Below are 17,959 nucleotides of genomic sequence, written 5' to 3' on the forward strand. Positions count from 1 at the left end.
AAGGACATGTTGCAACAAACCTGCAAGAAATTGAGTACAGACTGGATATCCTTCGTGCTACCAGTGGTGTGGATGTTGAACTGTATTACTGATACAGAAATTTTTTCATGAGTTTATGCATCATATGCAATAAATAAGAGGTTTTATCTTGTATACTTTATCAGTTATTAAATTTCAAAGTTGTAAAAATAAATTTAAAGCACCTTGTACTATCAGAATAATTGATAAAAATTAGTTACAGTAATTTTCTTTATACTTATTATGTGCAGTTGATTCTATTTAATTAAGGGATATTGCTTTGATTATTATGAATGTTTGTGCAGTGGAATATTCTATATATATGTATATATTTTTTTTCAAGTAGAAATATAACCTAGTTGAGTGAATTAAAAACAATTTACAAGTTTAAATATTAAACCAATATCAGCGCCAAAGGCAGCTGGAATATATAGTGTGATAAATTTTATATATATATGAGCACAAATATTTTAAATCAGATTAAAGAATTTTTTTAAAACAAAACACACAATAAATACCAAATAACATGCCAATATTAGCGCCTAAAGCAGCCTGAATATATAGTGTGTTAAAAAGCAACGAAGATGAAATTTGAAAGCAAATAGCTTTGTGCAAAATGAAATTCGATAGTAATTTAAACTATTCAGTCGAAACAAAGTGGAAAAATGATTTGAAGAAATAAAGCCATCTTTGGGTTCTTCATAAGGGGGAACACCACAGAGAGTGGCTGAAATGGTCTATATATATACATACATACAGGGTGTTCTAATATTGGACCAACGAACTCAGAGGTTTAGTAGACATCAAGAAGAACAAAAATTGCAATGGAACATGGTGTCGCAAGCCACGTTGAGAGGGTGAAAATAGCGGAAAGCGCATGCAGTCTCCGAGTTCAGAGGAGACGAAAGGTGAATGTCAGTTGATCGCTGAATGCGTTCGTGGGTTCGCTCACCATATATGATGTAAGAAACGTCGCGAAACGCATGCGCTGGAGTGGGATCACGCGCTGCGGCGACATCAGAAGTATACCTGGTATCTTACCGATTCCCGGACACGCTCCGGAAATCGTCTTTACGTCCTTGTAGACTGCGCAATGACGTCAGTGGCTGCCACTTCCAACAACTCTTGTAATAATTAATCAAATAAATCTTTTTGTAGTTATTAATGTACTTTTTGTTGTTGACATCGAAACCTGCATGCGTTTTTTTTGTTGCGATTTTCACTCTCTCAATGTGGCTTGCAACACCATGTTCCACTGCAATTTTTGTTTCTCTTGATGTCTACTAACAACCCTCTGAGTTTGTCAGTCCAATAAGAGGGAACTATTATTTAAAATCACCAGTATGTATAAAAATGTTGGATTCTTAGTCATTTTTGTATTTTTTTGGTTTTGTTTGCATTTTTTTTGTGTGTAACTCTAGTCCATTTACAAGTGTTCATTCTTAACCATGTTGACATTCCACGATGAAGTTAAAGTTTCTTATTTTATTTTGTGATTTTACACTTTTGTTTTAATGGTATGGAAAATAAAATGAAGGGAATTAAAAATGGTATATATTACTAGTGTTATTTATATTCATGTACGATTTCAATATTTCAGTTTTGAAATGTCATGTCTCTTCATTACATAGATGTATATAGTTTTAAAGTTAATTACCTGTACTAGTGATAGGCAGACTACGGCCCGCTAAGAGGTTCTATCCAGCCGCCACAGATTTCGAAATAATGGTATGGTCAGTTTCAGTGTTTTGAAAAAAATTCATTTGAGAGGTATTCTTTTTTTCGCATATGGAAAATATAGTTGTGAGAATTTAAACACAAATCGATTTAAAAAAATTTTCAAATTGCAAAAAAAAGGAAAACATGCGTAAAGTTATTAAAATACACATTTATTTTCACAGTTGAAAAGGATGAACCATTGTCTCTCATTTGCAATGAAACCATGCCAGTCTTCAAAGTATTGTGCCCGAGTGGCATGGTGGTAAGATGCTCGTCTACCATCGTGAAGGTTGTTGTCTGGGTCCCGGGTTTGAACCCAAGGGAGGATATAGATAAGATATTTTTCCCTAACGAACTCGAGGCGACGACCGATAGACAGCGCCTTCACTTCCAACCCATCTCACTAATGGCAGTAAATTGCAATATAGCGATATGGCCAGACTTGGTGTTTGGTGAAGTAGTCTTCAAAGTATACAACACATTTCGCCACTTCACCACTAAGCATAAAAATTTCAGTGTCTGAATATGTCCAGCCCGCCAAAATTTTATCTTTTTTGTTTTTGGCTGCTCTTAAAAAAGTTTGCCCATCACTGACCAACACAATAAGTAAAAATCGGAAGAAGAAAATGTTCTTGTTCTGCAATGCTTTGTTTTAAGTTAGGTTCATAAGAATCAGACGTATGTGGGGAGTAACATGGAGGGGGGGGAGCTCGTGCCCCTATGTCTCCCCCAAGACGATCAAGGATAACAAATATTTTTCAAGTGAAACAAAATATTAAATGAGAATACATCTATATGCTATCTTATTTTTTGTTGATTTAGAATGCTTTTTTGTAGGTCAGTAACTCAAAATTCTCTGTAAGAAATTGCTTGAGCCTTTTTAACCCCACTGTGTACCTTCCAAATGTCACACCTGTGTATACCCCTAAGAAGAACTATCAGGAAACACTGTATTTCTACGAAATTTCTTCAGTTATGTTATAAAGAATTTTTTTTTTGCATTCATTACACAAATGTCCACTTGAAAAAAAATGCTTCAGTAGATCAAATAGAAGTATTTATTGAAATTTAAGTTATATCGCATTCAACAACAAGAAATAATGTCTTTCACATTCAGATTATGTCATAGTCCCATAAATTGAATTTTTTAAAATTTATTTATATTAATTTATTTGATATCACCGTCTTTCAATGGAATATATTTTTTTATATTCATTTTCGTGTAAAATTCAGTTTGAAATCTATCACACACATGAAAAATGTGTCCGATTCTTTTCCCAATACTATTCCATCTTTACCGTCAAAGCAATGCCATGGTAGGCCATTAGAAGTGGTGATAATTGTTCATGCCCACATGCGTTTCATCTTCACACAGAGCCCATCTTCTTTGTTTGTTTCTTCTCCGTGCACTTTCAAATCCACATATTTATTGAAGATTTAATAAAGAGGAGATTTGAGGCCACTGTTCTAAATAAAGACCCTGAGAGCCTTGGCATGCATTACCGAAGCGTATTTTTGTATATTTACAGTTCACATTGGAAAGATTTTTTTTTTTTTAAATCTTGAAACTTTTCAGTTTTTCGAAGTTTGGAACGTAATTTACCAACTCCTAATAAGGTCGCCAAACAGAACTAGTTTCGGTCGGTTTTCCAAGTTCCGTTTTCGCAGTTGTTTTTGCCGTTCTGGTACTGATGGTCGTAGTACTAGTGGGAGATACGGTTTCGGTTTCACGATTACTGTGGGGCCGAGATTCGTCTCCTATGATCTCCATCTCTTGTAGACTGTTTTCGTCTCGGACGCGCGCCGCTAAAGAGTTATGCAATTCGCTTCCGAAAAACTGCATGGACGATTGCAGGTGCGTCTGTGACACCGTAGAATAGAGTTGAGGATACAGTAATGACGGAGGGACCATCGCTGGATTGAAATACATAGATCCGGGTGCACCGTTGTTGGCTGCTGCACCGTAGTATCCTTGAGAGACAAGCATGTAACCAGCCTGATTAACGGACAGAGATGACGCCGATGTTCCAGCCGCAAGAAGGGGTAATGTTCCTGCCCTACTGCTGGTGCCGCCGGTGACGTTAGTTGAAGAGGTTACCGTCTCGGATTTGTGATCTCTGAAGTCCGTCGGCGTAGTTGTTGGAGGATTGTCCGGCTGTTTGTCTTGTCCAATGTTATTCAGGAGGGACTTGAACGTGAACGCGGATGGTGAGTTCTGGCGAGATACTTCGGCGTTTTGCGTTGAATTCGGAGAGACGTTTTGTTCGCCTGAAAAGTAATTTTTGCATTTAAAATACAAACAAAATATACTACATATTACGGTATGAAATATGGTCGGTCAGCTATTTACAAATAACAAAACATGAAATAACTATAAGTGTAATAATAAACTTATAGATATTTTAATTGGCAAAAAATTCATGGTCCATGATTATGTCACTTCTAGCTCTAAAAATTGGTTAGAGTATTTGCTTCAAGTTCTATTTATTGAGGGACGATGTCGACTCTCATCTATAAATTTAATTTCTTACCTCTCACGTGGTTACTGTCTTGCGCTGTAACGCACGGTGATGAGAACGCTTCCAGGTTATGCAGAGGGAAACTTGCGCCATGGACAGCAGAAGTTAGATAAGGAGGATAGCTAGGATTGTAGGATGGCCATTGAGCTTGGTCCACGAACGTGAAAGCTTGCGGAAAATCTGAGAAGGAAAATAAAACAAAATTTTCAGTTAATCAAAAGTTAGTGGGAAAAAAATTCGCTGGTTGAGAGAGAGCCCAATTTTAAGAAACTTTATAGGGTAGTTTCTTAAAAATATCGAAAACATACAGTCAAAAATCTATTATCTAGAACAGTGTTTCTCAACCTGGGGCCATATGGCCCCCTTGCGGTCCTGGGATATTCTAGGGGGGCCACGGGAGAAAATCAGAAGAAAGGTGATCCACGACAGGTGGTGAAGGGAGTCATAGAGAGCTGTGAAAAGAAAAGCTTTAAAAGTGAAACATGGTTGAAAAATATTACTACTTTCAGAATTCATCAGATCCGTCCATAGAACTAGGGGCATCTTAACCCTTGAGTCTATGTGGACATGACCCGGGTCTTCATGTCTATAATGGAGGGAGGGGGGACTATGATTTTCATATGTAAGCTGTTACTTCCAGCTAAGTATGGAGGGCCCCCAGAGCAACGGTTGATGTGTTGGGAGAGTCGATTTATCGTGCATGCTCATTGGATCGTCTCTTATTTTACACAGACCCTTTTTTACTATATAATTAAACTCCTGGGAGATGATAATCCATCATTTGAATCCGCGCCTAGCCAGGATTCTAGAGATTGTCCTGATTTATTAAAATTGCATTCATAATAAAAAAATAGAAAGTATCTCACTCTTGGATGAGGGTAGAGGGGGCCCTGGATAGGACAGGGGGGGCGCGAGAAAAAATCTGATCCATGAGGGGGCCATGAGCTGAAAAAGGTTAAGAAACACTGATCTAGAACACTGTTTCCCAAAGTGGGCGATAGAAGCTTCAGATTTAACATAGGATCCTATGGACTCACTTGAGTTGGGGGGGGGGGGATGATGAGAGAAAAAAATTTCTGAAGAAGGGAGCGAGATAGAATAAAAAGTTTTGGAAACTGATCTAAAACAAAAAATCACATTTTTTTTTTTCATCGTGAACCAGATTTTATTTTATTATTTTTTTTGTTCTTCAAAAAGTATTTTTTTCTCTCTCAAAAGAAATACATTAGTATCTGATCTGGAAGAAGAAACACATCCGTCTCCTAATAAAGCCAAAATATTTAATTGATAAAAGTAATTAAATTCAATCAATAATAAAATTTGAAGAAATATTCGTGAAAGCATATGTGATCACACAGAAGAGGTTCGTGATGTTTGTTTCACTGCACGGTGATACTTCGTGAGGAGAAACAAACTTTCCAAGGTGGAGGGGAAAAAATTACAAGACGGAACCAATATATCCTGTGAAAATTTTTCTGCAAGTGTGACTTTTTTCGATTAAGAATTTATTTTTGTGGGGGGGGGGGGGAAATTGAAAATAATTTCTTTGAATGCGAAATATGACAAAAGTATTGATGTAAATGTACCAACTCATTTTGATATGCACAGAGGTTTTTTTCCCCCACACAGCTACGTCACAATCAATAATGAATTATCGAATAAACACATTAAAATTAGCCTCACAGCTCATATTTTACGTCACAATCTATCTATATATATAAAATTGATTTTCTGTCTGTCTGTGTGTGTGTATGTTCTCTATACAAATCTACAATTTTAGATCGATCGTCGCCAAATTTTGCATATATACCAAATGGGACCCGACTTGAACAATAGGCTACTTTAAAATTTCGTCAGTGCCCCAAATGGGCAAAAAACTGTCGTGCAACAATGGTTTTTGGGCCTCAACAATCACTTTCCTAACGTTTACTTCGGTTACCGTGGTTTCCTAGCAATGCGTTTAAAACGTGTATATGCCTTTACAATGGTTTGTCATTTCTTCAATGCTGACGTATATGTATGATAGTTTATTCCTTTACAATGGTTTGTTACTTTTTTCAATCCTCCCAATAATAAGAGCTTTTTGAATAGACGCTATCATCAGCATCACTTTGCGGGTAAGGCAAAGGATGATCCATATAGAAATCAGTGTTAAAATTGCCGATTTTACTGTAGAAATAGGATTTGCCGCCACATCAATAATTTTAAAAATTGTATTGAATTCCAGATTTTTGAAATATTGAGTTCGCTTAGACATATACGAAGCCCATCAGATTAAATATGAAGTAATTAGCCCCGGACCTACTTTTGAGTTGGATATTCATGCAATATCATTGATTTCAACTTTTATTTAAATCTTCTGAAGCATGGAAATTAATGTCTCCGTATTATCTTTTGATATTCAACTGCATAAATTCATATAGTTGAAGTTGTTTTAAAATTAATTATGGGCACATAAAGTACATCGAAGAAATTCCACAACTTTAACTAAGCATTTTTTGAAACAGAAACAGACAGATGGATAACTTGAAGTTCAAGAGGGGGAGGGAATGCCTAGCGCCCCTTAAAAAAAGGAAAAGAAAATATTTTTACATTTCTATGTTTCTTTAAATCTAGATTTGTTTATTTCATGAGTCGCGCAGGAAGTCGCCATATATTGGTTAACGTGGACACGGTTTGTATGTCCCTCAAAGAATAGAAAAAACCTCATTGAAGAAAACCCGGGCAGCGCCGGGTATTATAGCTAGTAATAAAATATTTTTCAAATTGCTTAGTGGATTGGATGAAATTCTAGAACGAGCCAGATTGGCTGGAGTTTCGTGCATCTACGTTGCAGTGCACTTACACATTGATTTATTGAAAAGAAAGTTCTTAAATTCCAGAATGTTACTGAACCATGCGAAGCGTATGGGGTAACTTATAATTTTTGCTCGGTGGTGGTATAAAATATATTTTTAAGTAAAATTTTATAATCGAAGTGTTTTATTTATAGAGTGCAAAGTAAAAATCCTTGCACATGTACAGACACCGTACAAGTCTTGAACTAATGATCATATCAAAAATTTCCACTTAGAAAAAGTAGTCGAATGTGGATCTCAAATATGTCATTTGTTATTCAAGCGGCTGTATACTAGTATGCATAAAATATGAAATTTAATTTTTTAGTTTTTGGTTTTCCTCCCCACTTGCAATTTACACGGGATCTGAAGTTATACCTTTTGAACCGTTGTGTTGGTGATAGAAACATACTTTCAATTAGAAAAGTAACAAGACCATTTAAAACACGTCGCTTTTCTTAATGGGGTGGTATATGAACTGAGATACAAAATTTAAATTTTTATACGTTTCCCATACATCCTCTTACGTCGAATAGAAAAGTTCTTGCCCTGCCTCTACTGAGCCAAACGAAAAAAAAAATCCACGTTTCTAAGTGCAATATTACCCGAAATATTGTAGATTGAGAGTTCAACGGGCCTCTCTTTCTCGTTTTCGATGAACTGCAACTGCAAAACTTTTCTCGAGTTTGTCTCTTAATATATGCTGTTCTTTGCCTCATTTCCAGCTAATTTTGAATTCAAATATCTCAGCTCTTATGCTCTTAGAAACATGACTTTTTTTTTGTTAGGCTCGAGAAACATACCTTTCAATTGGAAGTTAGATGACGGGAGGACCGTTTAAAAAAATTAAATTTTGTATTTCAGTGTATATCTCTTATTAACAAGAAATGCAAAAGGGCACGTTATTTGTATATTTTTTCTAATTGAAAGAATGTTTCTATAACTAACAAATGTTTCAATGGACAAAGGATGATTTTACACCCAGTATACTCGTCTCGCCGTATTGCGTGTCCATTTTTCGACTGCTCATTGAATAACAGTCAAATCACCTCGTTGTCGATTGACATTGCAATGAACAAAAACATGAATGGATATTTATAATTATTTAAGAAAACCTGAATTGTGAGAATACAATTTTCTAAGTACCCAGGTCCTTATTGACGGTGCACTAGAAGAGCGGAGATAAGAAAAGAAAAAATCCATTTCTCCCATCCACTCTTATATATGTATGTATGTAATTGCACTTTCTCGATACTCAGATTGGTTATACTGTCTCTGGTTGCCACAGCAACGACTTCCTGTCTTATTTCCGGCTGTCGTGTGACCGGATGTGGCTGTCACTGTCATATCCCAATCCCAAACCAGCAAAAAATAAAGAAAAAATAAAATCTTAGGTCGTTTAAATCTTCCATTAAAACAAATGAAAGACCAGCGATTTCCATTCAGAGCGCTCCAACATTTATCGCGAACATTATATTCGTCCATGGATTTTAAAATTTATGACTTTTATGTCATTTCCGCGTTATCTATTATAATTATTCAGTGTGTCCATTATATCACGCACGTTAGCGTGTTTGTATTCAAGGGAAAATGATACGAAACGTAAAATATTCGGACTTACCCAGAAATTAGTGATAACCGGTAGCTGCAAGTGAATTATATTGAAATCAGTTGATGTTCAGCGATTGAAAATATCTATGTTAATTCATTCGATCGTATTCAATTTGTTGAATCGATTATTGGGGCCATAACGGATTTGTATACTTGGGGTAACTTTATCGGACTGAGAAATTGCAACAAGATGCATGAAATGCTAGGAAATTTGAAGGATAGATATGGCAACGTGTTCCAAGCCATGTGCGGTCTTTATTTTAATATCTTACATGTAGTGGTTGTATATTCAGGTTGATATGGAAACTATTAAGATAAATATGATAAATCAGTGAATTATGCGCAATCGTCTTGGTAAGTTTGATAAATTTCACTACATTTATCACTTTTACCGGCGACTATGCATAATTCCCACGTGAAGATGGTAAGTTGGATGAATAAGATGGAATCATGCGGGAATTGAGTTTAAATTTCAATCACTTATCAATTCTGCTGGAACGTCATGACTGAAAAATACCTGCATTTCGCCATAAAAATTAAATTGAAATGAGAAAAGTATGAAACAAAAATATTTTCACATGTCATGTAATTTTTCCCGTCGCATGTGCAAACAACAAACTAACATTACCGAATTCATCACCCATAACCCGAATGCAAAATGTGGCCCTCGGAGTCATCTGGTGTGGCACGTGACCTCAAATCTAATTTTGAATAAATGAGTTAAGTGACATATTACGAGATCACTTCAGTGGCCCGCGGCTCAATTCCAGATCCCTCCAGTGACCCACGGCACAGTTCCAGAACACTGAAGTGACCAGTGAACAGTTCCAGAGCACTTATGTGGTCCACGACACATTTACAAATCACTTGAGCGGCACAATTTCAGATAATTTAACAAGCTGTGCTTTCAACAAATCACTATGGCTCGCGACTCATTTTAAAACCAATGAAGTGGCCCTGCAATTGAAAGTTTGAACACCCTTGTCCTGGACTGGACTGAAGTTTAAGCAAAAATATCCGTTAAATTTTAGTAGTTCATTGACGATTTATCATATTTACCAATATCACACACACACACAGCTGGGAAGTAATCAGCAGTAAATGTGATAAATCCGCGAAATCTATCTAACTTGCCAAGATTAATTACATTTACTGTAACATAACTAACGGTCTACCATAATATGCTATGGATACCCCGCGTAGAACAGATTGGATGAGATGGTCAATTGATCAATGGAAAAAAAACGGGGGGAATTAATTAACAAAATAATAATAATAATAAATAAAAGAATGATAAATCACTGGATTCCCCCAGGCTAGATCCCTGCCAACTCTCCCATGGGGTGAGGTGACCATGGTCTTAAAATCATCATAAGCCCTTCCTGTCTACACTATCAGACTTGAATTGCCAGCCAGCGCAATATAATCTCTTATTTTATTAGGCATCACTTTTATTTTTGCTTATGGTCTCATAAACATCGAGTTTTGAGACCCCGTTTTAGGATGGCCGGCATGCAAGAACCTTCTTAAAATAGGGTTTATTTATGACAGACCAGAAATATATATGTTACTGCCAAAGCCCGGAATTGGCCAATTCACGAATTATTAAATTATTTAATTATTATCAATTTCATTAAATATTGGCCAGTCAAATGTCTGAGATTCGGACATTGACCGGCCAATTCACGAAGTGGCGAAGTGGCCGGTGATCCTTGGTGGTTTTGGTGCTGGTACCCTCATCCAGTGATTTCAAGAGCAGTCAAATTAATGGCAAAGAAAAAATTTGGATTCTCATTTGATCTAGGACTGGGGTACCAGAATCTCACTCCCTCCAGTTTATGCCCTGGGAACCTTGAAGTAGATATTTTGGCTTTAATAAAGCTTAACTCTACGTTGGAGATGTGAAATCAATTAGAAAAATTCATCTCCAAAAGGAAGGAAAATATGATAGCTTATCAATGAGAACTGTAAGGTGTAAAAAAGTTACCTGGTATAATTAAGAACAATGAAATAACCCTAGACCAAAACACATCCAGAGTTTCTTTGAAAGCGGGACATGTGGTCTATTTGTTGGGTAAACAGTGATGTGGGACTATGGATGGATAAAAAAAATCAGGTTTTTATCGCAGAATCCCCTAAGTTAAAGCCCTTTCAGCTTCCAACTAGGGTCGTATTTGGGGGCTTCGCACCCGGGCGGCAGATGAGCTCGAGCAGCCCCCTGAACCCAACTGATGGTCGAATGAAAGTTCTTCTCCAACAATACCAGGATAAACTGTAGAGTATCGCTAACACTACATGGGAAATAATAACTCAAAATTACATAAGGAATCTCATTCAATCAATGCCATTTTGTGCTGCCGAATCGACAGCATTATATTGCGCTATTGATTCCGTTATTCAACTGTGTTTTCTTACCTTGTACTGATTCAATATCACCTTGTACAGCGCGCAGCTCTGAACATGCGAGATTTAAAAATAAAAATCACACATGCCCAGAAACATATCGCTCCATTGGTACCACAAATTTCGTTGCATTTTATGCATTTTTTCATAATATAGCATTTTTTTTTTTTGCCAACTAGTGTACACTAACTCGATATTTCAATAGAAATTATAGCATGTAGTCAACTTGAATTTCTCTCCATTGAGTCCTGACAGTTTTTCTTTCAAGAAGATCAAAACACTCTGTGTTAAAGGGGAGGGGGTTGAGGAATTGTTTTTCCCCGACATTAACTCCATCGAAATCTTTCCTCTTCCATCCTTTAATTTAGAAAATTAAGACTCGGAGGGAAGAAAAAAAAAATAACGAGAAAGGGGTAAAAAGGGATTTTTTTTTTTAGATTAAAGAGAGAGAGAGAGAGAGAAAAAAAATGTGTGATGTGAGAAACAGTGTTCAAAGTTGACGTCCATGTCCCTCTTTTCCAACCTAAACTTCGATCGAAAGTAATCTGCCTTTTTGCTCGTCACCCCTTTTCCTCATTCTCGCCAAATCAGTTCCGCCAAAGATCGTTCATCACTTTGCTTAATTACCTTTAACGCAATGAGATTTAAGGGCTTGGCGATTGGATGATGTACGGTTGTGTCAGTTTTATCTGGGGGCGTCATGGGGTAAATGCCAGGTTAAGTAGGATGGAGGACCGATGCGACATGTGGACCACAAAACTCTTCTTTTCCCCTCTTCTCCGTCACCTCTGATCACCTTATTTCTTCTCTCCGAGCACCTCTTCTCATCCCCCCCCACCCCCACCTGAAATTCACTTTGATTCACACTATTTAGTTTACTGTCCCCGATAGTTGCCGCTCAACTTCCAAACTTTTATATTATCGAGGATACATTTTCCTCTCTCTCTCTCTTCTTTCTGTCTTTTCCTAGTATAAATGGTTGCATTTACGGCAAATGAGTCCCAAATGGCGCCAATTATCGCCAGTTTCCTAAAGTGTCCGAAGAAATATCGAGTGATTGAAAAGCGTTGGTTCCCCGAGGCAATTTACTGCACTTCGTTACTTGAATTAGATAAATGGAGGTCCGTATCAATCCCGAGCCAACTCTTGACGCTGAAGTTACTATAATAGTGTGTAACATCGACGGAGCTATCGAAACCCTGTCTCTTTAATGTAATTCAGAAATCAACGCATAATATTAAAATTTCATGACTAAATACAAAGGCCCTGATAGGCAAATTACCCAATGATGTGAAACAACGTATAATAATATAAACCGAGTAAAAATAAATCCTTATTAATATGAGCCTGTCATAAATCTTTCGTTGGATCATCACAGGTTGCATCCCAAAACTTGGAGAAGTGATAGATCTTCTCTTCTCTAACCTAAGGAGGTCACAGATAGGTGACGCTTTCACAAGATGCTACCGCTAAGTTCCCGCTACCGGAAAGATTGACCTGTTGAAAATTTAATGTTCTATCTTAGGCTATAAGGTAGTCATCTTCAATCTGTTGCTCGCGAGTGCCATGGTGCACCAAGAGTGCTCAATACTCGTGTTCGATTTTATGTTCGCGAGCACTTCATCAATTAAACACCCTGTGAAAATTGTACCCAAGGATTACAATTGTGCAGATTTCAGGGGCATACTCGTGTCAAAGTTGCCATAAGGGTGCTCTTTGTTTGATGATTGATAAAGGTAGTGTCGCGACCCAAGAAGGGTTGAAGATTTCTATGAGATGACGGGAGTAGAACTTGACATGTGAACACGTATCACTCGTTCGGGACTTTAAAATACGTATTGGCCTTTCGCATGGATTGTACTGAGCCATTTGACAGAAAAAATGACCCGAAAATGTCCAAGGGCCACTAAAATGATCTGCAAATATGCCACAAGTCGCTCACGTGATTTTGGTCGCTAAAGTGATCTGGGTAATTGCCGTTGGCAGTGGGATGATCTGTGAAAATGTGCCGCAAGCCACTTAAGTGATTTGATAATCTTTCTTGAGTGATTTGGTTATTTGACTCCACGGGCCACATTTGGCCTGTATGCCATGGGTTGAGCATGAGCATGCATGTATGCGCTATATATTCAGGTGCTTGTTTTGCGAAACCTCTCTGTCGTTTAAGCCGCATCGGTGAAACGACCCTGAAACTCCTAGCCATGTTCCTATCTTGATGAAGTGCATCAAAAATTACATTTTTTTTTCTTTTTGAATCATTGCATCCAATACATGCATAGTTTGAACTTTTACCGTAAAAAAAATTGTTGTTTTTTTGCAATTATATTTTTCCTTACTTCTGATGTGGCGGCCATCTTTAGCGGTGACCCGTGTGACACGGTCTAGTTTTGATTACAAATTTTGTCGATTTTCTCATTAAAATTTAGTTCACATTTTGGTCGATATAGAAAATAGAGCTGCACGAAAGAGAATCACTGGGAATATGCACAAATCAGAGTCCTATAGAATGCAAGGATGTACGATCAATCACTCATTTCTGAATTTTTCAGTTACGGGCGCTTACATAAGGTTTTCATCGTGATGTTGATATTGGTGGAGAAAGCGCTATTGGCCAAGTTTTTCCTCAGCCACAAATCACCGGCTGAAGATTTACGAACGTTTTGGACACTGAAGAAGTTGATGAAAGGTAATGGTCTAAAATTTTGTGATTTGCTTTCATGCCAAGCTCTTTATTGACAAAAATTCGAACTAAATTTCTTTTGTCCGTACCAAAAAAAATTCCCCCATATGAAAATAAGTCTTTCTCAAAAAGCGCATTTTAAATGTACCTATCTCTCCCTTCAATTTTTTTTATGAATTTTTAAACTATATAAGAATTTATGGCACACCCTGTATAAACTGGATATTATTTTGTGCGTGGTCTTTATTGTAATGGTAAAAAAATTCTGGGACCTCCGTTTTATTGGTACAAACGGACTCGCGGCCTTTAGTTTATTGGTAGAATTGGATCCGTGGAACGTAAAAGTATACGAACCACCCTGCCGTTGAGGGATACTTCTATCCTCGATGGAACTTTCTGTTCACATGCGATTCTTGATTACCCCGAACTCTCCGAAGATTGGATGCACACACACACACAATCAGATTTTCCTCAAACCATCACCCAATAACTGAAGAAAGTCGCATAAGACGCATGAGAAGCATTCAGAGGTAGCCTTTTAAAAGTATTCCGGAACAGATCCCGATCGAATAAATCCGAATTCTTTCAAGCTCATTAAAACAAACATCATTAAGTTAAAAGCCGTGTTTTTATATATATACTGTATTTTTTTTTTTTTTGCGAACCTATTGGAATGAAAGCAAAAAAAAGTAAAGAGAAGGGCTTTAAAAGGCCAAATGTAGCGGCCAGCCAGTCGCCAGATTCGAAGCCAATTTGAGAGGGTGTTAATGACAGCGATTTTCCCAAATGACAATCTGAAAAATAATCCTCCTTCAATTTTTTTTTTTCCTCGGAAAAACACCCCCCACACTCCTTTTTTAGTTTTTTTTTTTGCCAGCTCCTTTTCATGGGTGTGATACGCGAGAGACTAAGGTTATCAACATTAGAACTGTATGTTAAAGGAGAAGAAATAAGAATAAAGAGATTAAAGTAGAGGGAAAATGAAGAAATCGAGGAGGAAAATGTAGAGTCTCAGGAATAAAGTGGTGCCTTGAACATCATTTAAAAAGAAATGAATGCGCGGGCGATATTTTTTGCTTATGGACAATTTTTCGAGAAAAAAAAATGTATATAATCATAATGCATAAAGTATTATATTTTATACTGAAAAAATTATAATATTTCACACCTTAATAATTTACGTTCTAATGTGATTATGTTGGATTACTTGCGCTAATATTATACCTTTTTTTTTTCCTATTCAGCGTTTAATAATTTTCTGAATTTTTTTTTGCTACTCCAATTTTTCATTCATTAAATTTTGCTCTGGAATTATTTTGATATAAATTTGAGGATTAAAAGAGGATTAGCAAAACTGTCTATAATTACTGAGATTTTTTAACATTAAAAAATATATATATACAGGGTGTCCTGTAAGTGCTAATGCGGCCGTTATCTCATTAACCGTCCGTCGTAGACGAATGATTCCAATTTCAAAAATGCTCTAAATGCGTTCAAAAACTACCGTGTATCAGTTTTGAGAGTGAGAATGCAGTGCGTCACAAATTAAAAAAAAATCTGAATTTTGACACCTCCCTCCCCGTCATCTAACTTCCAATTAGAAAGTTGTTTCCCTGTGTAGAGCCACAATAGTTTTATATGTATTATTATTATACTTTGCATATTGGCTCTTCTACCAAGCACGCTCTGGTCGCGTGAAAGAATCTCAGTACATTCTGTACTGAAGCATGAGATGATAATGTGACCGGATGCCCTGGCCATATGTGTGACTAGATAGCTCCAGCTCTCACACGAGATAAATCCACGTCGTCTTTCTCTCTCTTAATCGGATGCAAATATATTCTCTATAACTTCATAATTTATTATCATGTATCTCATATCACGTCTCATCAATACGGAGTCAGATGCGCTACCGTCACCTTAGCAGCACCTGCATTTCCCGAGGCCAACAGAAAAAATTCCACGTTTCTAAGTGAAATATATATATATGATATTCAAATTGAAAAATCGGAGAAAAATTATGAAAGAACAGCAAAAACTAACACGGGCATCGGTCCTTTTCCCTTATTTATGCTGGCCTTTTCCAACTTTTCTCCGACTTTTGGATTCGAATATCTCAGCGAATATTTCACTTAGAAACTTGGAATTCTTTTTGTTGGCCTCAGGAAAGACAGGGCAACAACTTTCTAACTGGAAGTTAGAGGACGTGCGGGTGAATGTATAAAAATTAAGCTTTTTTTCTTTTGGGATATACAGTAGTTTTCACTCTCAAAACGGTACAGGGTAATTTTTGAACGCCTTTTGAGCATTTTTTAAATTGAAACTACCTGTACGACGGACGGTTGATGAGATAAAGGTGGTATTAGCCCTTCCAGGATACCCTGTATATCGGTATTTCTATCAGGTGTTTCATTGTGAAATCTTCCGTAGTGAATTTTCTTCATTATAGTTATCCACGTTTTCACGAGAATCGAGTTAATGATAGCATATTAGCATATTCTAATGCAATATTTTATATTGTATAATTAGTGTTCATTTCTTCCTTAACAATTTCCGCGGCATAGTAGAAATCACTAAACCTGATCTAAACTGTCAATTCTTTTCAATGAACTGGGCTTTCTTCGATTTCCAGCAGGTTTAAATTAACAGATACAGTATAAGGAAATGTGTTTCATTGAGAAACCAATTTTACAAAACATCTGCGCTTGTAGATGCTAAGAGTCCCTTAAGAGAGGAGATATTTAGATCATACCACTGAGAAGGTTTATAATAACTATGATAATTAGGCTAAAATGCCGCTGAATCAGGTACACAATAACATCTACCAGGTAAGGTGTAGAGTTCGTTATCATAATCTATGGCGCGTCTATAAAATTAGAATTTCAATAGATTCTATGAAACCAACCATAGATTCAACCAAAATGTGATATACGCGGAGTTAGTAATGCTTACCAAACATCATCTGCAGCTGTCATAATATACTGAAAATCAATGTTTCGTGGACAACCTTGCTACAATGGTGAATTTGGAGCTAACCCACCCTCCCCCATAAAATCCAAATAAATTAGAGATTCTATGAAACCAAAAATAAATGTGTCATTCGTGCAATACATGGTAGTGAATGAAAATGATCCCGCGAAACTCTTACAAAGTACTCACTGTCACCAAGGGGTTCGTGGACCACAGATTGAAAAACACTGGTGTATAGCCTATGCAATAAATTTCTTTTCCCTAACGTTCGTGGATTCTAATTAATTTTTATGATTTTTGTTGTGTATATTTGTCACGTCTAACCCACTTAATTATATAATCCTCAAATAAATTGCTTGGTATAAGTTAAACGTACACCATTGAATTTTATTCAGAAGTTAGTAATTTTTTTAGTTTTGCGGTGTTTGTGGGAAAATATTTTTCCTTTCGAGTCATTTTTTTTACTTTGGTTCATTTAACGGTACTTTTTCACCTCAAAATCTCAAACATTTTCAATGGGATTCAAGTCTGGGCCTTCAGGTGTAAAGTTCATTACTGAGATATCCATGGAATGCTCTTCCACACAAGTGGTGGCCAAGTGAAACCAGTAACAGGAGCAGTTGTCCTCTCGGTACATTCGCCGACCCTAACATGACATAAGCTTATGCAGGTGATTGGCGCCCAGCATCTGTACGTAACAAAACGTACACATTGGAATTTGTTGGTAAAAGTACCTGAGATCCCTATAATACCAAGTAGATATAGCACCAAGAGAAAACACTTCAAGCTGGAATAAATCAGGCGTTCCTTAGTTCCACCGCTGGCAGGCAGGGCCCATGGCATCGTGAAAGTGCCGCCATTTCAGTGTATGTTTTCTTAGTGTCTCACCGGTATGATTTAATTGAAGTGGGACTCGTCATTTCAGTCTGTTCAGGTATTGAATAGTCCGTGCGTCGGGTACTTATTATTTGCCCGCGATCGGATGCATCTATAGTGATTCTGAATTCATGGGACAAACTAAATAAGAGGTAATTCAAGCTATCGACGCAAGCATTTTTTGTCATAGAATGTGCGGCCAAATCGCAATAGCAAAGGCGGTACAGGGTGTTTTTAGAGAGCGCACAACAGCACTTCACCAAAAGAAAATACCATATTTTTCTGCCGGATATATTTTCTGATATCTAGAAATATCTAGATATTTT

The 17,959-nt window shown here is 36.9% G+C and overlaps 1 protein-coding gene across 2 annotated transcripts in view; it reads right to left on the reverse strand.

Moving 5' to 3' along the window:
• Window positions 1-2,875: 2,875 nt before the first annotated feature.
• The window catches only part of LOC149076414 (runt-related transcription factor 1-like), a 43,222-nt gene continuing 28,138 nt past the window's right edge, over window positions 2,876-17,959 (reverse strand). For both annotated transcript variants that reach the window (XM_089245542.1, XM_089245541.1), the window contains exons 4-5: window positions 4,269-4,436; window positions 2,876-4,005 (exon numbers count right to left, since the gene is read on the reverse strand). In XM_089245542.1, coding sequence (XP_089101668.1) covers window positions 3,347-4,005; window positions 4,269-4,436 — 827 coding nt within the window. In that variant the 3' untranslated portion in view covers window positions 2,876-3,346. The remainder of the gene's footprint in view (window positions 4,006-4,268; window positions 4,437-17,959) is intronic.

Source organism: Pholcus phalangioides, unplaced genomic scaffold (genome assembly GCF_987345545.1).
Source record: "Pholcus phalangioides strain wild (caught in Gottingen) unplaced genomic scaffold, Ppha-v1.0 ptg000015l_1, whole genome shotgun sequence".
In the NCBI taxonomy this organism is placed as follows: domain Eukaryota; kingdom Metazoa; phylum Arthropoda; class Arachnida; order Araneae; family Pholcidae; genus Pholcus; species Pholcus phalangioides.